Source organism: Leptopilina heterotoma, unplaced genomic scaffold (assembly GCF_015476425.1).
Source record: "Leptopilina heterotoma isolate Lh14 unplaced genomic scaffold, ASM1547642v1 Lhet_120, whole genome shotgun sequence".
In the NCBI taxonomy this organism is placed as follows: domain Eukaryota; kingdom Metazoa; phylum Arthropoda; class Insecta; order Hymenoptera; family Figitidae; genus Leptopilina; species Leptopilina heterotoma.
The window spans coordinates 311,990-335,919 of NW_025110838.1; the positions used below are offsets into that span (position 1 = coordinate 311,990).

The 23,930-nt window shown below is 24.6% G+C and overlaps 4 protein-coding genes across 12 annotated transcripts in view; 2 read left to right on the forward strand and 2 right to left on the reverse strand.

The window, feature by feature from the left end:
* LOC122509963 overlaps nucleotides 1–9,469 on the reverse strand; it is a 253,775-nt gene extending 244,306 nt beyond the window's left edge. For 4 of the 7 annotated variants that reach the window (XR_006302396.1, XR_006302400.1, XR_006302397.1 and 1 more), the window contains exon 1: nucleotides 3,198–3,918. The gene's annotated coding sequence lies outside the window, so the exon portion shown is untranslated. Of the gene's footprint in view, nucleotides 1–3,197; nucleotides 3,919–4,361; nucleotides 4,420–9,337 lie in introns of those variants that run through there. The other 3 variants (XM_043624336.1, XM_043624332.1, XM_043624351.1) reach the window with 3 other exon arrangements.
* Nucleotides 4,522–9,213, forward strand: LOC122509955 (leucine-rich repeat and death domain-containing protein 1-like). Its single transcript, XM_043624307.1, has 5 exons — nucleotides 4,522–4,677; nucleotides 4,942–6,296; nucleotides 8,459–8,643; nucleotides 8,728–8,804; nucleotides 8,890–9,213. The coding sequence occupies exons 2-5, from the start codon at nucleotides 4,944–4,946 to the stop codon at nucleotides 9,060–9,062; spliced, it is 1,788 nt and encodes a 595-aa protein (XP_043480242.1). The 5' UTR covers nucleotides 4,522–4,677; nucleotides 4,942–4,943; the 3' UTR covers nucleotides 9,063–9,213.
* Nucleotides 9,470–9,994: 525 nt separating the features above from the next.
* On the forward strand, nucleotides 9,995–14,666 carry LOC122510482 (adenosine 3'-phospho 5'-phosphosulfate transporter 2). Its single transcript, XM_043625170.1, has 5 exons — nucleotides 9,995–10,448; nucleotides 10,659–10,792; nucleotides 11,053–11,268; nucleotides 11,501–11,857; nucleotides 14,079–14,666. Exons 1-5 carry the CDS (start codon nucleotides 10,385–10,387, stop codon nucleotides 14,421–14,423), a joined length of 1,116 nt encoding a protein of 371 aa, XP_043481105.1. The 5' UTR covers nucleotides 9,995–10,384; the 3' UTR covers nucleotides 14,424–14,666.
* LOC122510493 (putative RNA-binding protein Luc7-like 2) lies at nucleotides 14,661–23,650 on the reverse strand. 3 transcript variants are annotated; one of them, XM_043625180.1, is made up of 5 exons: nucleotides 23,488–23,650; nucleotides 23,196–23,290; nucleotides 18,799–18,897; nucleotides 18,047–18,723; nucleotides 14,661–15,245 (listed from the first exon to the last, which is right to left on the reverse strand). In XM_043625180.1, the coding sequence occupies exons 1-5, from the start codon at nucleotides 23,546–23,548 to the stop codon at nucleotides 15,167–15,169; spliced, it is 1,011 nt and encodes a 336-aa protein (XP_043481115.1). In that variant the 5' UTR covers nucleotides 23,549–23,650; the 3' UTR covers nucleotides 14,661–15,166. The 3 variants fall into 3 exon arrangements, with proteins under 3 accessions (XP_043481115.1, XP_043481133.1, XP_043481124.1); XM_043625198.1 differs by lacking the exons at nucleotides 23,196–23,290; nucleotides 23,488–23,650 and adding exons at nucleotides 19,193–19,271; nucleotides 19,429–19,740; XM_043625189.1 differs by lacking the exons at nucleotides 23,196–23,290; nucleotides 23,488–23,650 and adding an exon at nucleotides 19,193–20,055.
* Nucleotides 23,651–23,930: the final 280 nt, after the last annotated feature.

The window sequence follows — 23,930 nt, forward strand, 5'->3', positions numbered from 1 at the left end:
CAGAAAAAAACTTTTTTAATGAATAAATAGCTGATAATAATAAAAATAATAATATTTCTGTCACTTGACGAAAAACTATTTATTGTAACAAAATTTTAATTTAAAGATGAAATATTAATAAATTTCGTTCATTTGAATTAATCCACAAGTTTCGAAAGTTCAAATGAACGAAATATTTGTTCTTAAAAATATTTTCATAAATTATCAATTGCAATAAAAAATTAAAACTTAAATTTTACGTTCAGAGACTATAATTAATAATATTTTTGTCAAAAGCAAAATTATTGTAATAAAATTTTGATTTGACGAAGAAATAAATGAATTTCGTTCATTTGAATTCATTTCACAAGTTTCGAAAGTTCAATTGAACAAAATATTTTCATAAATTATTGATTGCAATAAAAATTAAAAACTTAAATTTTACATTAAATGTTTTTGTCAAAAGCAAAATTATTGCTAATAATTTTAAATTGAAATGAAGTTTTAAAGGTTCAAATAAACGAAATATTTTCAAAAATTACTACGTGCAATAAAAGGTATAGTCTTAAATTTTACATTTAGAAAATACAATTAATTTTTTGTATAGCGAGGCAAAATTGATATATAAATTTAATTTCAAAGAAGTAAATTTCCATCTAAAAATTGACGTTCACAGAACTTTAGGAACTTTCAAAAAAATATTTACCGAGTTCAAAATATTGTTTACTTTCGATAATTGTTACTTAATCAAAAAAAAACTAATTACACATTTTATACATATTTTACATAAATTTCAATTTTAAATAACAAAAAAATTATCATAATTATCGTCATATGAGTAAATTTATGTAAAATTTATTTTACAAAATGTGTAATTAAACAATTATAAATTTCTCAAAAATAAAAACAATGAAAAAAAATAATATTTTTAATTTCGAAAAAAAAATTTGTAAGAAATTTTTCGTGTGGTCCAAAATGTTTTCTGTGGTAGAAAGATGCAAAATAAAAAGAGCGATTTGTACACGAGTCAATAAATAATGTCAAGAGAGAAATGATGCTGTGTTACCACTAAAAATCGCGTGCAAAATAGTTATTATAAATGTTGCTTGTACCGCCCATAATGCTTTGCTGGCTTTGCACATATTTAACTGCTTTCAAAGGAATATACTATATAGCAGAGTCAACTGAACATTCCAGAATATAAGTATATTTAAATGGCCAATTTTATTGTACATAATATATCTACTCTTACGTCTCTCGTGTGTTATATTAAACAAAAAGAAGAAGAAAATTTTATGTATTTTCGATCAAGAGGAAATTGCTATTTAAAATATTTTTCATTTCTATCTAATTTTTTAATGAAATCAAATAAAATCAAATAAAATCAAATACAATCAAATAAAATGAAATAAAATCAAATAAAGTTTAAATTCAATTAAATAAAGTTTAATTTAATAATAAATGCTTTAATTTTTATTTAATTAAATTTAAAACTCAATAACAATATTAAAGCAAATTAACGAATTGTCACATTTGTTTTCGAAAATAAATTGAGAGATGCGTATTTTTTTACATTACAAAATAAGTGCTTGATTAAAACGCACACTACTTATGAGCAGCACATTTTTTGACAGTGTACGTCGTGTTATTTTTTAAACCGGAAAGTAAGACTATATTTGCAAATTTTATCAGATTGAAAAAAAAAATTATATAAATATATGAAAGAAAATATTTTTAATGTAAAGTTTTACTAGAAAAATGAAAATACTGTTGATCGAACGAGAGAAATTTATTGAAAATATACAAAATTGCCTGCGTCTTCGTGTGATTTTAATTCTTAATGGGAATTATGAGAGCAATGAATTTTACAAGTGACCATATATTATAAAGTTTTAAATCTTTAAAAGAAAAAAATAATAAAATATGTATTCGTATACATGGGCTTCCGCGTTTTGTATACGTCTACCAAAATGAAGAGATATATGCATGTAAAGAGAGAGAAAGAGAGTCTGGGTATGCATGTGTGAAAGACAAATCGAATTATAATATATATTATATATATATAAAAAAAGAGTGTATATATTTTAACATGGTTTTAAGAGCTAGGCAAAATAGCATATATGTATATCGTTTAATAATTATTTGAGAGTCTCACGTGTACTAGTACTCTTAATCATTTTTTTTTCAATCGATCGTCCAAATAATTTATCGCATGCATAATTTTTTTGCATCATTTTAATTAATATTTAGTCATGTGGAGATGAATAATACTAATCAGTGAGAAAATAAATTAAATCTTTGTGTATACTTGTAAAAGGGAAAACAAAGCCTCGAATTTGTTTTTATTTTTCATTTGTATATTTAATTTGTTAGTAAACGAGTGCAATTTAAAAGAAAAAAAATTGATATTTTAAAGAATGTACTTTTTACACAGTTGGATACTATTTTTATAAAGGGTTTAGAAATACCTAATCTCAGAATCCTCATTACTTTCATTTTTTTTTCATTCATTGAGGAGAAAACGTAGCTTGAAATCATGTCATTGTCAGTTAATTTCTTATTTATAAAGTCATATACGTTTAAGAAAAAGATTCAGATAATTTTCTTTAGCGCGTACTACACGAATAAAAATAGAATTTTTACAAAACACTGCAACAAATATTGTTTCAATAGAGTTTATAAAAACGTTTCCCTATAAATCTAAGTTATTTATGAAAAGATTCGGTAATTATTTTTCTGTAAATTGAGAATTTTTCTTCGTGTAGATATATAAATGAATGCATTCCTATGTGGCACATTATATTTCATCCGCGTTTAAAAAAAATAATATAAAAGTGATGTGGAAAAAAAAACACTTTATAAAACCATGTGACGACTTTGAGGTTATATCAGTAAACTTTATGAACAACTACAACAAAAATATTATAATTGTCTATATGATAAATACGTCTGTCGCAAAAAAAAAATAAATAAAGCTTCAAATGTCTGCATAAATCACGGAAAAGAATTATATAAACAAGAATGTGTAAAATGCGTAGTGTACCAGATAGGAAAAAAGTAAAGGCAGTGTGTACGTTCATCTAAAGAAAATAAAAAACACCTACTCAATCCATTTTGCTGTTTTAGTAACTTATTTTTCATTTCATTTAGTCTTATGAATTGTTTATAAAATTTATAAATACAAGAAGTATATAATACTCAAATAGTGAACCACAAACCTTGCTTTGTTGCATTTTGTTGAAATTAACCTTATCCTTAATTTTTCACACTTATCCTTGGAAAACATTTCCTCTGACACTTTAATTTTCCTTCGATTCTTCATTTATACAAATTTACTCACCAAACTTTATCAAAAACTAGTAATTCTGTCTAAAATTTGACTTTTTCTTTTCTAAAAAACGTGTTTAAAACGCGCACACCTGACTATGTTCTTTACAATGGACGCCATCTTGACAGTGAAATTGTCAAGTTGGTAAAGTTGTATGGAAGCGAGTGTCCGCGCCACCTGTCGACGAAGCACTCAACTACTTAGACAAATATATTTTACCGCGCTTTTTGCCGCTAAACGAAAAACGAACTTTGTCGAATCAAAATTTTGATTTATTAATCAAGAGTCACAATCTCGTTAAGATATCAAAAGATGAGAAATAATCCGAACTTTAAAGAAGAAATTGATTGAAACGAAACTATTATTACTGTTCGATGCTTTTCAGGTTGATCCGGCAACCAACAATGACAATCCCGTGTACTTTAGACAAAGATCACTGAAACTATAAAAAATAATCGTACAAACCGAAAATTAGAAAAACTTTACTAACACTATGCGTCTACTATTTAGTTTTAACGATTTATTGATAATATTCCAATAATCGCGATCTATTTCTTAATTAAAAATGTTTTAAAAAGCAACGTAACCGGCACAACTTTACTCGACGGACGCCATCTTGGCACTGACATTGTGTCGGTAAATACGCACAGAAGCAAGTTTCGACGCCATCTGTAGGCGGTTTACTCAACTTTCTACTCATGAATTTTACCGCGCTTTTTGCCTTTGCAAAAAATACACGAAATGCAAAATTTCGAATAAATTTTTTCGATTATTAATAGAGTCAAAATATCGTTAGAATATCAAAGGATGAAAAATAAACCGAAATTTAAAGGCGAAATGAATTGAAACGAAAGGATTATTATTATTCGATGCTTTAGTTGATCCGATAAGAAACACTCACATTCTGTGTGCAAAATTACAACAAAAAATTTTGACTTTATCAAAACAAACACAAAAAGCGTAAATTAGAGAAACTTTACTAACCCGGTGCATTTACTAATTGGTTTTAACGATTTTTTGGTATTATTCTAATAAACGCGATCCTACTTCTTACCTAAACACGATTTAAAACTGGAGCGCAACAGGAACAACTTTTCTCAACGGACGCCATCTTGGCACTGAACTTATGTCGGTAAAGTCGCATGGAAGCAAAGTTCTGCGCCATCTACCGATAAACTAATCAACTGTTTAGTTAAAATAAAAAAGAAATAAAATCAATTAAAAATATTACCGTTATACAGGCATATTAAATATTAGGCTTTCCTAAATATTATTGTAAATCCAATAATATTCCAATTTAAATAATAAATTTAGTAATTAATTGATAAACGAAGTATTGTTCAATGTCAGAAGCTGTTATTCAATAATAGGTTAGTAAAATGATATCAAATTTTATATTATAGTGTCAAAAAAGGTGCAAAAAAGGATTCCTAACCTTTTTGGCATTTGCAAATTAAACAAATGTTCTTTGAAATCAAAATATGAATTAAATTTAAACCTGTTAGTTTTCAACATTATTCTAATTATTTCTAATTAATTGTTTAATTATAAATAAGAATTTATTTAAATTTAATTATAAAAAGACTTTAACTGAACGAATTTACTGTTTTTATTATAGAAAATTGTTTTTTTAGACATGACAAACAACAATAGCAAACTGTCCGACTATCTTGAAAAGATAGAGACAGACGATATTGCCGAAATGTCTGGAGATACAAATATTAATATGAATTTTCAACTATTAGATAATTCCATAACTGCATTCTGTGATAAAAAGGATTTAAGAATCGTCCAGGAATTATCCTTGTGTTTCAACAAATTATCCTGCATTCCAAACAATTTTTCTCAGCATTTGATTAATTTGGAGAAATTGGATTTATCGAATAACAATCTTCAAGAATTGCCAACTTCCTTCAGTTCATTGTCAAATTTGCAGTACTTAAAAATTGACAATAATAAATTTGTAGTGATGCCAATTGTTCTGGCCGGTAATCAACGATTAAAATCTCTAAGTATTTGTCACAATTCACTGAATGAAATCTCCGAGGAATTGGGATCTTTAATAACTTTGGAACATCTCAATTTAAGTTTCAATAAATTAATCAAATTCCCAAAATCTTTCGCTAAATTACATCGTCTACGGGAATTGAATATTGCTGGTAATAAATTTGATATTATTCCCAGTTGCATAACAAATGGAATGAGAAATTTAGAAATTCTAGATGTTTCTTTAAATAAGAGTATAAAACTCAATGAACCGCCGTGTAGTAAAAGACTTATAAAATTTTATGCTATGGATAATGGTCTTTGTCGTACATTTCCACGATGGTTATTAACATCACCTTATTCTTCAGTGGAGGAAGTGAATTTTAATCAAACAGAATTTTCCAAATACACATTTCCAAAGGATAAAGTTGTTCTGAATTTAAGAATTTTGTCCATCAATCAATCGGATTTAACAGACAATAATCTAGAAATGTTAACAGAAAATATGTACAGACTCGAAAAATTGGACATTGGAAATGATAAACTTACAAAAAAGGAAGGCAACGTTTTTTGCAATGTACCATGCCATTTTAAAAATCCACAATTGATTAATGAAATTGATATGAAATTCACTGGACTTCCCATTGTATCGCGATTAATTACAAATTTAGCAAATATTACCAAGATCGATTTTAGTCAAAATAGTATATCATGGTTGCCTGATGAATTTTGCAATCTATCAAAATTGGAAATTCTAATTATCAACAATAATTCCATACCTGTATTACCGGATAATATTGGAAATTTAAAAGCTCTCAGAGAATTAGTAATTTATTCAAATCAACTTTCAAGACTACCAGAATCCATGTGTAATGTTAAGGAATTACGTCTACTTGATTTATATGACAATGAACTAAAGGAAATACCATGGAATGCTGTAAATTTAGAGAATTTAGAAGCAATCGACATTGATTGTAATTTCTTTTCAACTGATGATTTAACTGTAAGTCATTTTATTCCCTTAAATGATTTTAAAATTTCTATTGTCAAATTTTTTATCGTATTTTTAATTTTTGGTTAACCATTTATTTCTTCAGGGTTGCCACAGGTCAGGGAATCAGGAAATTCAGGGAAAGTCAGGGAAAAAAACCTTAAACTTTTTCTATTTCTGACAGTAATTTTTATTTTAAATAAATTAATTCTATTAAAGAACTGCCATAAAGTTATTACTTACAAATTATTTAATGAAATATTTTTTGAATAATATTAATTTCGATTCTGTTAAAATTAGTTTCCATTTTAAAAATTTTAACGAAATTCGTTGAAAGAATACAACTATCTTAATAAATATTAAAATTCTTTACAGAAATTCAATTATTTTCAAAAATTAACAACAATGAAAATTCTTCGCCTAAATTCAATTATATTCAGAAATTTTAATAAAATTCATATTACAAAATTCAATTATTTTCATAAATAATAATAATAATAATATTCGTCACAAGAATTCAATTATTTTCAAAAGTAATAAAATTCAATTATTTTTAAAAATTTTAATAAAATTCATAACAAAATTTCAATTATTTTCAAAAAATTTTCTTAATTCAATGATTTTCAATATTCTACTAGTTTAATAAAATTTCCCATAAGAATTCAATTATTAAACAAAAATTTTGATAATATTCTACACGAACATTCAATTTATTATTTTCCAAAAAAATAAAAATTTCCCATAAGAATTCAATTATTAAACAAAAATTTTGATAATATTCTACACGAATATTCAATTTATTATTTTCCAAAAAAATAAAAATTTCACAGGAATTCAATTATTTAAAATAGAATTTGCATAAATTTTCTCGAAAAAAATCAATTGTTTTAAAATGTGGCATTAAATTCTTCGTAGTAATTCAATTATTTTCATAAATTTTAAAATTCTATTCAGGGATTTAATTATTTTCATAAATAATAAAATCATTCGGAAGTAGTCAATTATTCTCATAAATAACAATATTCATCGCAAGAATTCATTTATTTTCAAAAGTAATAAAATTCAAAGCAAAATTTCAATTATTTTCAAAAATATTTCCTAATTCAATGATTTTCAATATTCTACTATTTTAATAAAATTTCCCAAAAAAATTCTAGTATTTAAAAACGATTTTGACAAAGTTCTACACGAATATTAAATTATTTTCTAAAATAATGAAAATTTCACAGAAATTCAATTATTAAAAATAGAATTTACATAAATTTTCTTTAAAAAAAATCGATGGTTTGCAACTTTTTTAAAAAATTCTTCGCTATAATTTAATTATTTTCATAAATAATAAAACTTATTGCAGAATTTCAATTATTTTTATTTTTATTTAAATTATTAAATAAATTACCTATCATGTTTGTATTTAAATAATTGAATTGTCGTAGAATTTTCTAATAAATTTTAAAAATTAATTTTAGTTAAAGTTTTAGATAATAATTGAATTTTGGAGAAGTTTCAAATTAAAATCTTTGAAAATCTGAATATTTCATACTTTTAATTAAAAATTTTATAGAACTAATTTTTTTCAAAAAACTTAATCGAAATTTTTCAAAATTATTTCAAGTTTTTATTTTCTAATGTATATTTAATTGAAGAATTTCCGAATAATCAAAATTTCACCTAAAATTGAATTGTAAATAAATGGATTAAAAATTCTGAAAGAAGAACATTTTCAAAAATTATTAAAAATAATTGATTTAAAGATGAATTTTAGTTAAAAATTGTAGCAAATAATAATTGAATTAAAATGAAGAAAATAATTTTGAAAAAGTTACATTAACTATATTCTTATAATATTAAGAAATAGTTTTAAAAAAATAATAATGATTAAATATTTATTTAAAAAAGAAGTTATTGATGTTTTTGAATAATTTTACAATTAAAGAAATTTGTACATAAATATAATAGAACATTTTTTTGAGTATCCAATCATTTTTAGAGTGAATCAGAATATTCTTTAGGGTCAGGGAAAAAGTCAATATTTTGTCTAGAAATCAGGGAATAACAAAATTTAATTTTTACGGCAACCCTATTCATAAAAATTTATTTAAAACGAAATAAAAATATTGTTATGCATTATATTTTTATAGAGGTATTATCATTCTAATCATAGAAACATTTAGATCAGGAATAAATCTTACGAAATTTTTCGAAAATCAATTCGTGGAAAATGCGTAAGTTTTGGAAAAAGAAGCAGTGAAGAGAAAATTTCACCACGTGAAGAAGAATCGGTTCAGTCCTCCGAATCATCTTGTTCAAAATATTACGAAAGTGATCACACTGAAAATGATTATCAACAGGAAGATCTGTGAGTATTCTTTTATTTTATTGAAATGAAAAAAGATTATAAAGACTTGATAAATGATTGATAAAAATTTAATTTCTATTATAGTGATCAAATGTGTGACAATGGCGCGGAAGAAAATTGGGAATCGTCGTATGATTCTACGGATGATTATGAACCAGCTTGTAAGATTATGTAATTTATTATACTGTATATCGATCATATTGTTTAAAGAAAATTTTTATCTTTAATCGAATTTTCTTTTTTCAGGCGTAAGTAGAAGAAAGCAAAGAAAATCATCGTTAGTGGAGGATGTTCATGGTCAATTTTTCTGTCCTGATGATTTACATGCGCTTCCTATTAAACAGCAAGTTCGTCAAATGTTTAATGACAGAAGGCAGATACCACGTACCTTTGAGGAAGGTCAATTCGATGATGCTTAGGTGAAATTAATCATTTCTCTTCACAAAATGTACTTATTTATGAAATAATTTAATGAAAAACTACTGAGATTTGTACGCGATTTGTAAAACAATAATTTAATATAAATTCGTATTTTAATAAAATCTTATTTGTTACATTGACTTGAAGGAATTAGTAGTAGTATTTTTTTTAAATTTTGCTGTCTTCAACTTTCAGATTTCAATTATTTCGTTTTTCTAATTGAATACTATCAAAATAGAATTAATTATTTCAGATTTATATAAGTAAGACCTACCTGATGTGCTATTCGTAGACGTCATTCTTATAATGGAAATTTTTTTTTTAATTTTCTAAAATTTTCGAAAGTACAAAACTGAATTTTAATTGAATAATTTTAATGATTCATTAGCAAAACTTTACGATCGTTTCATGGTCAATCGTCTTATTGAGCAAAAATTTCTAATCAGTTTTTCTTTCCTCTGTGATTGTTTCAATAAGTGCCTTGTTTTCGAAATTCTAATTTTTTTTTCACTGTAATTAAAAAATAAGAACTAAAATTACGTTTTCTTGAAAATTTAAATACAGAAGAAAATTACTTTCTTATTTGCTTCGAAAAATAAATAAAAAGTCTATCTTTGGTAAATATAGATTTTTCGCATTGTAAAAAATGTGTAAATAATTTTTAGTTTTTTAAAAAGTATATTTATTACTTACTTATAATAAAAATAATAAAAATTTGTATTTTAATTAATTAATTTAATTGTTAATAAATCAAAAATAATAATTTAACATATTAGAAACGTATTAAACAATATTTTCAAATATGACAAAAAATATAAAGAAAGAAAATATAGATTTTGAAAAAAATGTTAATTTAAATTGTTTTTATTAGTAATTACAAATTATAAATTTTTAAGCACCCCTTTTCTAAGTACGTCATACGTCACTGAAAAGGAGATAAGTTAACAATTGTACACGTTGCAGTTGCAAACGTTGCAAATATAACTTTCAATGAAACAATCATGACAAATTATTCATAATTCTGTGGAGTTTAACAGTTTGAAGTTTGAAATTTATAAGAAATTGAATAAATTATTTGTTTATTGAAGTTTGAGTGACAAAAATGTATATTATTGTGTAGAAAGTAGTCAACTCAATGGAATCGGCAAAAATTATACATTAAACATGTTAAAATGTTATTAATACCATAATTTAACAAATTTTGCTGCAAATATGTCGATGAACATAAAATACAATAAGTTACACAGTGATAAAAGATATAAATATAATTGATAAAGTGCAAAAAATAAAAGTTTTACAGGAATAATGAATTTTAGAGGTTATGTATAAACAAAAATACACAATGACTTCGGAATCGAAAAGTATTTTAATTGACAATACAAAAAGTAAGAATATTTAATATCTAATTTATAGAAATTTTATCTAATTTATAATTAAAAGGATTTTATGAAATATTATTAACATTTTTAAAGATTTCACATACATGATAGAAATGTTTTAAATAAACAATTAATTTAGTACTAGATTGGTATATTATTAGAGAATTTGGCATTTAATCTAAGAATTCAGTGTTAATTTCACAAATTTTGTTTCAGGTAATCAAAAATATGAAACTTCAAGAGAGATAAAAATTCTCTGCTTTGACATAAGTCATTGCAGTGTACAATGTCAATTCTTCTTCTGCTGTTCAGGAATATTTTTCTTTTATATTCTGTACGGATATTTACAGGTAAATCATTGCTTGTTTCTTCTATTAAATTATTGATTATTATTATTATTATGAATACAAAAAAAATACAAAATACAATAGAAAAAATTTGCTAATTTTCTTTGGAATCTGAAAAAAATACAAAATACAATACAAAAAATTTGCTAATTTTCTTTGGAATGTGAAAAAAATACAAAATACAATATAAAAAATTTGCTAATTTTCTTTGGAATGTGAAAAAAATATATATATAAATAGTAAGATGAACCTTTTGTTTTCAGGAAATGATATTTTCATTGGACGGATTTAGACCGTTTGGATGGTATCTAACTCTCATTCAATTTGCCTATTATTCAATATTTGGTTGGTTTGAGTGCCAAATGAAAGGAATAACTCGAAGAATACCCATTGCTACTTATTTATTATTAGCATTTCTAACACTAGGCACGATGGGCTTTTCGAATTCTTCGCTAGGATATCTCAATTATCCAACCCAGGTAATTGCAAATTTTATATGATATTTATAACAATATATTTTATTAATTCAATATTTTTGGAATCCATAAAATTATATAAATGAAAGATGTTTTGATTGTTTATTGAATAATTATAATAGAAAATTGATTAAGTCATCAATATTATAAGATAAAAAATAGTTAAGAATGCGGGGAGGCATGCTTTGAAAAAATCCATTTGCTGATTATGTACGAACAATTTTTATTGTCGCAGGTAATATTTAAGTGCTGTAAATTAATACCAGTCATGATAGGAAGTATTGTGATACAAAGAAAAAGATATGGATTAATAGATTTTGCAGCAGCGACTGTGATGTGTGTAGGACTGATACTATTTACCCTTGCTGATAGTATGATATCGCCTCGATTTAACATGATAGGAGTAGCAATGATTAGCAGTGCGTTAGTATGTGATGCTCTAATAGGAAATATTCAGGAAAAGGCAATGAACCAGTACAAAGCCACAAATACAGAAGTTGTTTTATACTCGTACAGCATTGGCTTTGTTTATTTACTGTTAATTCTATTAACTACAGGCGATATTCCAACAGCGACATCATTTTGCATGAAGGTATAAGTAGTTCTTTCATTTATATTTTAAACTAACTGTGGTATTCGTTTTTCTCTGGTTTTGCTTTTTTTCCGCTATTTTGCCGTTTACAAAAAATATTTTAAAGAAATTTTCTAATTAGGACCGCAGAATGTTCTTTAAAACTCTGCTTTCAATTTGCAATTTCACGTATTTTCATTTAGCTGAATTATCGTTTAGTGCAAAATTCGAATTTTCATTTAGCAGAATGTCTATTAAACCAATATCGTAGAATTTTCTTTGATTTTCATTTTGTCAAATCTTCATTCAGCAAAATCTCAATTTAATCGTATTTTCGTTTAAGAGAACTGGTTCTTTAACAAAATTTTCTTATTTCAGGGTTGCCACAAAAATTGAATTTTGTTTTACCCTAATTTTTCCCTAATTTCCAGACAAAATGTTGACTTTTTCCCTGACCCTAAAGAATATTCTGAATCACTCTAAAAATGATTAGATAGTCAAAAAAATGTTCTATATTTATTTACAAATTTTCTTAATTGTAAAATTATTCAAAAACACCAAATTCAGATTTTCAAAGATTTTAATTTGAAACTTCACCAAAATTCAATTATTTTTTAACTGAAATTAATTTTTAAATCAGTTTTTTATTAGAAAATTATACAAGAATTCAATTATTTAAATGCAAACATAGAATTTATTGAATAATTGAATGTATCTTAAAATTTATTTCTTATACGCATAATTTTATCAACAAATTTTAAAATAATTGAATTCTTTCGACGAATTTTAATAAAACCTTTTCCGAGAAATTCGATCAAAATTGTATTAAAAATAATTGAAATTCTGCAATGAGTTTTATTATTTATGAAAATAATTGAATGTATTGCAAAGAATTTAATAAAAAAGTTGCAAACAATTGATTTTATTCTGAGAAAATTTAGGCAAATTATATTTTTAATAATTGAATTCCCGTGAAATTTTCATTATTTTAAAAAAAAATTGAATATTCGTGTAGAATATTGGCAACATTTTTGTTTAATAATTGAATTCTTATGGGAAATTTTATTAAAATAATAGAATATTGTAAATCGTTGAATTAAGAAAATTTTTTTAAAATAATTGAAATTTTGCCATTAATTTTATTAAAAATTTTGAAAATAATTGAATTCTTGCGATGAATTTTTTTTTTTTGAAAATAATTGACTTTCTCTGAATGTTTTTATTATTTATGAAAATAATTAAATCCCTGAAAAGAATTTAAAAGTTTTTAAAAATAATCATTTAATTACTGCAAAGAATTTAATGTCAAATTTTAAAAGAATTGATTTTTGCGAAAAAAAATTATGCACATTCTATTTTAAATAATTGAATTCTTATACAATTTTTTTTTGAAAATAATTGAATGTTCGTGTAGAATATTATCAAAATTTTTGTTTAATAATTGAACTCTTTTAGGAAATTTTATTAAAATGTTAGAATATTAAAAATTATTAAATTAACAAAAATTTTTCGAAATAATTTAAATTTTGCCATGAATGTTATTAAATTTTCTAACAATAAATGGATTTTGTCGAAGAATTTTGCTATTCATTTATAAAGATTATTGAAATGTTGACAACGTTTTTTTTATATTTTTTGAAAATAATTGAATTTCTGCGAAGAATTTTATTAATTTTGAAAATAATTGATTTCTTTTACTGAATATTGTTATTTATGAAAATAATTGAATTTTGCAATGAATTTTATAAAAATTCCTCAATATAATTGAATTTCGGCGAAGAATTTTGCTATTTATAATGATAATTGAAATGTTGACGAGAATTTTTTTTTAATTTTTGAAAATAATTGAATTTTTGTAAAGAATTTTAATATTTATTAAGATAGTTGAATTGTTTCAAAGAATTGCGTTAAAATTTTTAAAATTGAAACTAATTTCAACAGAATTGAAATTAAAATTTTCCAAAAAAGTACTTCATTAAATGATTTATAAGTAATAACTTTATGGCAGTTCTTCAATAGAATTAAGTTATTTAAAATAAATTATTGTCAGAAATAGAAGAAATTTAAGGTTTTTTCAGAAATTCAAAATTTTCTTATAAATTCTAAACTCATTTAATTTTTTCCAGTACTTTTAATAAAAATCCCTGACTTTTCCCTGATTTTCCTGACCTGTGGCAACCCTGTATTTAGTCGCACGAAAAAATTGACATTTGTCAAGAATTTAAAAATATAATTTTTTTAGCATCCTTTGGAAACGTATGGATACGCTCTCCTGTTTTCGCTCTCTGGTTACCTGGGGATCCAGATAGTTCTTATTTTGGTGCAAACTTGCGGCGCATTTGTAACTGCAACAGTGACAACATGCAGAAAAGCTGTGACAATAATAATAAGTTTTCTATTTTTCTATAAGCCATTTACCATTCAGTATTTTTGGTCTGGACTTCTTGTCGTATTAGGAATTTATTTAAATATTCTAAGTAAACAAAAAGCTTCACCGAAGGTAAGCGTTCATAAAATAGTAACGACTTGTAAGAAATGTTGGAAGAAACACAATCGAATCCAAAGACAATTAATGTCAAATGTATAATATAATTTTTTTAAAAAAGCTGCTCAAGATGCTAATTTTTAATTTTACGGTTTCATTGAAATATAATGCAGTCTCTAATGCAGTATTTTTACTATTAGAAAGATTTTGAAACTAATGAAATAAAAATTAGAATAAATTGTATATAGAGCAAGAGAATTAGAAATTTTAAATTGCTCAAATTTTCGTAAAGACTCGAAATAAATTTTAAAGCAAAAGAAAGGATAGAAAAAAATAATATTTAAACACATGTGTATTTTATTTGCTTCTCCTGGTACATTATACAATTATTATTTCTATAAATATGAAATTTTAATTTAGAAAATAATGAGAAACGCAAATTAATTAAAATTACCTGTTGTTTTTTGTCCATGTATAAACAGCAGTGTTTATTTTGTAAATTTCCCTCATTCACTAACAAATTCAAAACGGTAGTCAAAGACGGTGTATAATAATTTTCTTAAATTACTAATTCTAGATATATATCTATTTATATAAGATCAATAAATTTATCCATTCCATATGAAAATCAATTACAACGATTAGCCATTTGCTTAAGCTTTCTATTCTCAGTATGAAATATCTATTTTGTCACATGTTTGCGAAAAAAAAATGAAAAATTGACGTTTGAGAGAAATTAACTGGTGATGTGTAAAAATTGTAGCTAGTATATTTTTTTTCTTATTTTCAGAGTGCGATTTATACTGCACATGAATTTGACCCCTTTAATGCTGTCAATAATTTTCTTACTTCTTTCTATCGTTTGATCCACTTCGTCGTGAACGTGATCGTCGATTTCGGCTTCCACTGCGTGAACGTCGCGATCTAAAAATAAAAACGATAATCAATTTTTTTTTCGAAGAAAATTAGTGAAAATTGTTGCAAATATTTTGAGGGTATCAGTTATTAATCGCTTCGGCTGTTTGATCAAGTCCTTCAACAAAAGGAGACGGTTGCCTCGACTTTTGTAAAGGAACTCAACTCGGCCTTATTGGTCATCATTTAAACAACAGGTTTCGTACTCGATAATTATTTTTAAAAGAGTAACAAAAAGTGTCTTTTAGACTGAAAAAAATAGTACAAAAAAGCAGCTATCGAAAAATTAAATTTGACGACTCAATTTCTTCATAATTTCTAAATTAAATTTTAAAAAAATATATTTAAATATCTATTTATTTTTCCACAGGAATTAAAATATTTCAAAAGATTCCAATGTAAAGCGTTTTTGAAATTTAACTATTTCTGAAAATTACAACTGTAATTCTTCCAAAATTCAATCATTTTTTTTAAAATGTTTAAAGAAAATTATTCAAAATAGAATTATTTTATTTCAAAATAAAAATTTTAATAAATTATTACAATTTTACGACAGTTAAAATTTTCAATGATTTCAATTTAAAAATCTTTTGAAATTTAATTATTTCTAAAAATTCACACTATAACGCTTCTAATTTTTAATTATTATCTAAAATTTTAATTGTAATTCAATTTTAGGTCAATTCTTATTAGAAAGTTCAAAGAGAATTTAATTACATATTTAAATACAAAAATAAATAATTTATTGCATAATTGAAAATTTCTTAATAATGAGTTCTTATAAAGATCTTCATCAACATTTTTTGAAATAATTGAATTCTTTCGATAAATTTTAATAAAATTTTCAAGCATAATTGCATTTTTTAAAGATTTTATTTAAAATTGTATTAGGAATAATTGAAATTAAATCAAAGTAAAATAATTAAATAATTGAATTGAGAAAATTTTATTATTTATGAAAATAGTAGATAAAAATAATTAAAAAAAAAATTGAATTTGTAAAAATACAAACTCAATTTTTTCAAAGAAAATTAAGTTCGTAGGAGGAATGTAATTATGTAAAATTGTACTGAAAATAATTGAATTCTTTTAAAGAGTTTATCACAATTTTTAAAAATAAGGGAATTCTATATCAACAAATTTTTTAAAACTTTTTAAAAATAATTACATTTTTTCAAAAAATGTAATTAGAAATATATTGAAAATAATAATTAAATTCTAATGAACAAAATATATCTAAATTTTCTAAAATAATTGAATTCTTTTGAATAATTTGTATAATTTTTTTAAATAATTGCATTTTTCAAGGAATTAATTTAAAATTACAAATAATTAAAATCCTGCGATGAGATATGTTATAGTTATGAAATTAATTGATTTTTTGAGATGAATTTTATTAACATTTGTTTTTAAATAATTAAATTCTATTGGGAAATTTAATTGAAATAGTAAATACTGAAAATAATAGAATTTCGACAAATTTTTGCAATTAATTAAATTTCGAGGAAGAATTTTATTATAAAATTTTTCGAAAATAATTGAATTGTTACGATGAATTTCATTAAAATTTTTGAAAATAATTACATTTTTTTAAGAAATTTAATTAGAAATGTAATGAAAATAATTATTAAATTCTAATAAACAAATTATATCAAAATTTTCTAAAATAATTGAATTCTTTTGAATAATGTTTATAAATTTTTTTTAAATAATTGCATTTTTCAAGGAATTAATTTAAAATTACAAATAATTGAAATCCTGCGATGAGCTTTGTTATAGTTATGAAATTAATTGAATTTTCGAGATGAATTTTATTAAAATTTGTTTTTAAATAATTAAATTCTATTGGAAAATTTTATTGAAACAGTAAATACTGTAAGTAATAGAATTTCGACAAATTTTTGCAATTAATCAGATTTCTAGGAAGAATTTTACTAAAATTTTTCGAAAATAATTGAATTGTTACGAAGAATTTCATTAAGATTTTTGGAAATAATTATATTTTTTCAAGAAATTGAATTAGAAATATAATGAAAATAATTATTAAATTCTAATAAACAAATTATAACTAAATTTTCTAAAATAATTGAATTCTTTTGAATAATGTTTACAAAATTTTTTAAAATAATTTCATTTTTCGAGGAGTTAATTTAAAATCGTATTAAAAATAATTGGAATCCTGCGATGAGCTTTGTTTTAGTTATAAAAATAATTGAATTTTTGCAACAAATTTTATTACAATTGTTAAACATAACTGAATTCCTGAAAAGAATTTTATTATTTACAGAAATAATTGAATTCTTTCGAAGAATTTTATAAAAATTATTTAAATAATTTAATTCTTGCGAAAAATTTTGTAAAAATCTTTTTAAATAATTGATTTTTTCGAAAAATTTTATGTAAATTGTTTTTTAATTAGTTGAATTTATTGTGAAAATTGTATAATTTATGGAAATAATTGAATGTTTGGAAAGAATTTTATAATATCTTTTTTTAAATAATTGAATTCTTTTGGGAAATTTTTTTATTAAAATATTTGAATCGTTTGAAAGAATTTTATTAAAATTTTATGAATTGTTTGTAAGAATTTTATTGAAATTTTTGACAATAATTTTTTTATTTTCAAATATTAGCGAATTTAAAGTAGTGCAAATTTTCAAACATAGAAAAAAGTAGTTTGTAGTGTGAAAAATCTAAAAAAAAGTATCCAAATACTAGGTTTCAGTAGATGAGTACGAAGCCTGAAATAAGCTAACTCTAGTAACTAACTTTTACTATTACGAATGTTCATTTCAAAATTGTTGAAATACCTTTTTCCTCGACTGCGACTACGTGATCGGGATCTCCTTCTGTCTTTGTCTCTACGATCACGATCACGATCTCGATCGCGATCACGCTCTCTGTCCCTGTATCTTGAACGACTCCTGTCGGATCTGTCACGATCACGATCACGATCCCTGTCTCTGTCACGACCCCTGTCCCTATCACGATCTCTTGTCCTATCTCTGTCATTCATTGAATCTCGTTTCTCTTTACGTCTATCCTCAACCGTTTTCTCAAGGTCAGCCAATTTCTCACGAATTTTGATAAATCCTAAATGTAATTTACCACCGAAATGATCTGCCAGTCGTCTATCGTTGTCATGAATACCAAGATAGGCACTGCACACTTCGCAAACACGGAGCTTTTGCTGTTGATAACTTGAAGCTGGCATGCTATTTCGATATTCCTGTTCGGCTTCATTTTTCTTTTTACGCAATTCATCGATCTCGCCCATCAATTTCATTGATTCTTCAACGAAACCCTCTTCGCCCAATTGCTCTGCCTTTGCCAATTTTTTACCAATCTCTTCAGCCAGTACGTGAACACTATTTGCTTTCGCTGCTACCTCAGCGCTTAATTCCTCTTGAGTTTCGGCCAGTCTTTGTTTTGCCTGCTCCGTACGACGGTCGCAGTCGGCAATGAAATTTTGTAGATGCTCCATCGCCTGGCAAAAAAAAGTATAAATTAATTAAATTGAAAAGGAATTTTTCTTCAATTGTAGTAATCAAGAGGAACTTACGTCAATGTCGTAAAAGTGATCCTTCTTCTTTTGAGCAGCCTCGAAGTCAGCCCGAAGGGCCAAGTCGTGAATCTGGGGGCATTCTCCCAGGTCCATGCGCTGCGATTCACAAATTACAAAATGAATTAATGGTCTTTTTAATAGTGAAAAATGATTATGGCATTCTGCCATTTTCTAAATACAAGAATCCCTCCCAATATTTTATGACCGGTCTCATTAAACATCTGACCTTAGCAGTATAATGCGAAATGCACCAAGTTATTTATACATGTTTAAAAGCAAAGTCTGAAACGACATTACTGACTGTTAAACGGTGAAATAATTTTGAATGAAAAGCCGATTGCCTTTAGTGCAAAAAATTTGCTAGAAAAAAAACTTTAATAATCAGACTTACAAAAATAATATGCACCATTGCGTCAAGTCTCTCGTTATTGCCATTGAGAACGTTTACGAAGAGCTAATGGCCAGTAGTTCTGGTATGGGGTAGAGTAATTGAATCTCGTTATTAATATACAATTTAAAAAAAAAATAACCTTGGTCTTAAGATTTTATGTTGATTTCTTTTATTTTCTTAACCAGAATTAACGAAATAATTTCTATAGAAATAGATATTTTTTTGATTTCACTTACAGAGTGGCAACCCTCTCCGCCTGACGCGACAATGCGATGGCAACGATGCTACAATCAGCACACACCTTAAGTTTACATATTCAATTTGCTATCAGACATCTTAAAAACCTAATATTTGATTATATGTATGAATTTCAATTAATTAGGTGTCGGACAATTCGTCCCACGTCCCATTTTAATCACTTATTTTAGAAATCGAATTAAATACGTACATCCAAATGATGAGGGAATTTTTGTAAACAGCACTGGCATGTCGTGTAATTCCACATAATATTGTTCTCTTCTTCGAGCCACTTGATCTTTATTGCTCCTCTATAATCTCGAACATTCACAAATTGCCAAAAAAATAAAAAAAATCGAACAAATATACTTGAGAAAAAAAAACTTTCTTTCTAAATTTAAAAAAAAATAATTGACTTCTAAAAATTTCATTTCTAAATCACACGTGCTTACGACAGTAATAAAAAAAATTATTTCCTCTTCTACTCCATGTAAGTTTGGAAAAAAGATCAGGGTTGCCACAAAAATTGAATTTTCTTTTTCCCTGACTTTTCTCTGATTTCCAGATAAATTTTTTACTTTTTCCATGACCCTGAAGAATATTTTGATTCACTCTAAAAATGATTAGATACTCCAAAAAATTTTCTATTACATTTATTTACGAATTTCCTTAATTGTCAAATTATTCAAAAACACCAATATGACTTCATTTTTAAATAAATATTTAATCCAATTATTATCTAAAACTTTAACTGAAATTAATGTTTAAATAAATTTTTTTAGAAAGTTTTACAAAAATTCAATTATTTAAATACAAATATATATAATTTATTATTAAAAAATTGAAAGCTCCTTAAAATTGAATTCTCATAATGAATTTTATCAACAAATTTTTAAATAATTAAATTCTTTCGACGAATTTTTATAACATTTTTAAGAATAATTACATTTTTCGAGGAATTTGATTAAAATTGTATTAAAAATAATTGAAATGTTCCAAATTAATTTAATTATTTATGAAAATAATTGAATTATTGCGAAAAATTTTATAAAAAAGTTGCAAACAATTGATTTTTCTTGAGAAAATTTATGCAAATTCTATTTTTAACAATTGAATTCCTGAAAAATTTCCATAATTTTAGAAAATAATTAAATATTTGTGTAGAATATTGTCAAAATTTTTGTTTAATAATTGAATTTTTTGGGAAATTTTATTAAAATAGTAGAATATTGAAATTTCTATTATTTTAGAAAATAATTAAATATTCGTGTAGAATATTGTCAAAATTTTTGTTTAATAATTAAATTCTTTTGGGGAATTTTATTAAAATAATAGAATATTAAAAATCATTGAATTAAGAAAATTTTTGAAAATAATTGAAATTTTGCAAAAAACTTTATTAAAATTCTTGAAAATATTTGAATTTTATTACTTTTGAAAATAGTTGATATGTTGTGATGAATATTGTTATTTATGAAAATAATTGACTTTCTCCGTATGATTTTATTATTTATAAAAATAATTAATTCTCTGAAAAGAATTTTAAACTTTATGAACATAATTGAATTACTGCGAAAAATTTAATGCCAAATTTTAAAACATTCGAGTTTTTAAAAAAAATTTATGCAAATTCTATTTTAAATAATTGAATTTCTATGAAATTTTTATTTATTTGGAAAATAATTGCATGTTTGTGTAGAATTTTATCAAAAAATCATTGAAATTTTGTCATGAATTATATTAAAATTTTTGAAAATATTGAATTTTATTACTTTTGAAAATAATTGAATTTTGTTATCTATTTTATTAAAATTCCTGAATATAATTGAATTTCGGCGAAGAATTTTGCTATTTATAAAAATAATTGAAATGTTGTTGAGTTTTTTTTTTAAATTTTAGAAAATAATTGAATTTATTAGAAGAATTTTAATATTTACATATTAAGATAGTTGAATTCTTTCAAAGAATTGCGTTAGAATTTTTAAAATTGAAACTAATTTCAACAGTAAGTAAATAACTTTATGGCAGTTCTTCAATAGAATTAAGTTATTTGAATAGAAATTATTGTCAGAAATAGAAAAAATTGAATGTTTTGTATTAGAATTCGTGGTAATTTCATAGTTTATGAGGCAAACAAAAAGACACAAAAATTCAGAATTTTCTTATAAATTCTAAACATTTAAATTTTTCCAATACTTTTAATAAAAATCCCTGACTTTTCCCTGATTCTCCTGACCTGTGGCAACCCTGAAGATCTTTTTTAAATATTTTATATTATTCAGTGCGGAAAATTTTTAGTAATCAATTTATGGACAATCACAAAACATGCAATCTACATCAGTAAACTAAATAATTCAAATCAGAAAGTAGAGAAATAAACAGAAAGCGAACAATTGCAAGTTTTAACAAAATTTATACCGAAAGGCTTTAGAGGATATTTACACAATTTAGTCTCTTTTGTTGATCATTTTTTTTTTTTTTTTGAATCAGCAAAAGGGAGGAATATTCAAGAAAAAAAGTGTTATTTGCACGTGTACGTTTTGGCAATTCGCGAGTATTACTTACAGAAATTTTTTTTTTTTTAACCCGCATGAATATTTTTCCCCAAAGGTAAAATAATTTTTTTGTTTTTACACACATACTCACATCGAATTTACTCCCAATTTTTCCATAAATGGAGAAAGAATACGATATTAAAAAATCTTGCGAATCAATTATTTGTAACGCTACTCACCGAAGCGCATTAGAACACAGGCCTCTCGGGGTCTGGGAAATAAAATAATTTTTCTAGCTTCGGCGCTCGGCCTCGCCACCATTATTATTCGGGTGAAAAGGTCGCAGCGACTTCCATAATTTTCTTTTCTCAGAGCTAATTATCACCTTATAGAATTCTTAATTAATTTAAATAGATCAATTGTAGATATTTAATACGTACGTCCTTTTTGTTTTCAGTACTTACATTATAACGCGCTTGTGAGAGTGACAAGAACAACGACATACTAGTGGACAATATTCGTAACGATATTGTACAATGGATCGGATTGGAATTGCATTTTCCAGACGTTCTGGAAATAGAACTGCAGTCGCATCGATATTAGTTAACCGTAAGTTTAAAATCATTTTTTTAAATCTCGTTGTTTTTTCTTTTTTTTAACAAACTCTTGAAATATTCTCTATTAGTAAAAATTATTCAAAAAAAATTCCTGTATTTAAAAACCTAAGCGGCTGCATCCTTCACGCAATTCAACAAGAAAATCATTAATTATTTCAATTTATATCCAAGATATTTGAAAAAAAAATTGAAATAGTATCCGAAGTCCGGATATTTTTTATTATAAATTGAAATTTTATTACTTTTTTTCTAAATATATTTGTATTTTTATCCGTCTTACCTCCATACCGATATTTATCATTGCAATTTTCATGACTCTATTTATAAAAAAAAAGTAATAATCGTAACAATTTTATGAGAAAAACGACTATTTCAAAAAAATGCATTTACAAAATATCTTTTTTGACATTTCTGACAAATAAATTAAAAATAAAATTTACTTTAACAAGATAAAAATATTGATTAATCAACATTTATCGACAAAACAATTTTTAATTATTAGATTAAAATGTTTATCAACAATTTGCAATTCCGATCGCAATTTTGGTTTTAAAATACCAATGAAATCGGAAGGTTTTTTTGTTTATATTAAATATTATGGAGGATTTATAGAATGAACCCAAATAAATTTCTTTTCGAAAGAAATATACTCACCGTCGAGGACAAAATCTCGTGTGGACAGCAAGCAAGCAGGAAACTCTTGCAGACTTTAGGATCCGAGTATTTCACTTGAAATTTATTATTCTCACCTAAAAATAATAATGAAATTGTAAAATGATTTCAATTTTTTTTTTGCAATGCGTATGTAGTTTAACGGTCGATAGAAAGTATGACTTGTAGGTCACCATCTTGTAGCTTGGTTATAGGGAGCTTCATGTTTTGAAGCCAATGTGGCAAGTAGTTTTTCAATTTGATCGTCAATATATAAACAAAGATAATTACTTACCATTTCGTCCAGTGCCCATTAATTGATCGAGCATCGCTCGCATTTGGTCGTGAGCCGTCATTGTTTGCAGAAAGGCTGAAATTCAGCCAAATCTGTAAACGTAATCAGCTTTAATTTAATTGCAGTTTTGCACTCAAATGCAGCAAGAACGCAAATGATTTACTATGGTTTTAAACGCCACCTACAGGTAAAAATTGTCAAATCTTAAATGGACCAATGGGAGGAGAGATTTCTGTTGGAATTATAATTTACGAAAGATAATTGGTGGAGACTCTTCTTTTTCTCTTTCACTAACCAATCACTGTTGAAGACGCTCTGAAGCATAATGGCGTCGTTGTTCAAAAATTAATTTTTCATTTCTTAATTAATCGTAGTATAATTTACAATTAAAGGTAATTTAACTAATAAATTGAGTGTAAAATTAACTTTCAATGATAATTTTC

Excerpts from the sequence above, each read along its gene's own strand:
- LOC122510493 (XM_043625180.1), bottom strand. The coding sequence starts at position 23,548 with ATGACGGCTCACGACCAAATGCGAGCGATGCTCGATCAATTAATGGGC. Across the intron at positions 23,291-23,487 it reads AATGGGCACTGGACGAAATG|GTGAGAATAATAAATTTCAA; the intron begins GTAAGTAATTAT and ends TATTATTTTTAG. Across the intron at positions 18,898-23,195 it reads ACGAGATTTTGTCCTCGACG|CGCATGGACCTGGGAGAATG; the intron begins GTGAGTATATTT and ends TGTGAATCGCAG.
- LOC122509955 (XM_043624307.1), top strand. The coding sequence starts at position 4,944 with ATGACAAACAACAATAGCAAACTGTCCGACTATCTTGAAAAGATAGAG. Across the intron at positions 6,297-8,458 it reads TTTCAACTGATGATTTAACT|ATCAGGAATAAATCTTACGA; the intron begins GTAAGTCATTTT and ends AGAAACATTTAG. Across the intron at positions 8,644-8,727 it reads GATTATCAACAGGAAGATCT|TGATCAAATGTGTGACAATG; the intron begins GTGAGTATTCTT and ends TTTCTATTATAG.
- LOC122510482 (XM_043625170.1), top strand. The coding sequence starts at position 10,385 with ATGTATAAACAAAAATACACAATGACTTCGGAATCGAAAAGTATTTTA. Across the intron at positions 10,449-10,658 it reads TTTAATTGACAATACAAAAA|GTAATCAAAAATATGAAACT; the intron begins GTAAGAATATTT and ends ATTTTGTTTCAG. Across the intron at positions 10,793-11,052 it reads TTCTGTACGGATATTTACAG|GAAATGATATTTTCATTGGA; the intron begins GTAAATCATTGC and ends TTTTGTTTTCAG.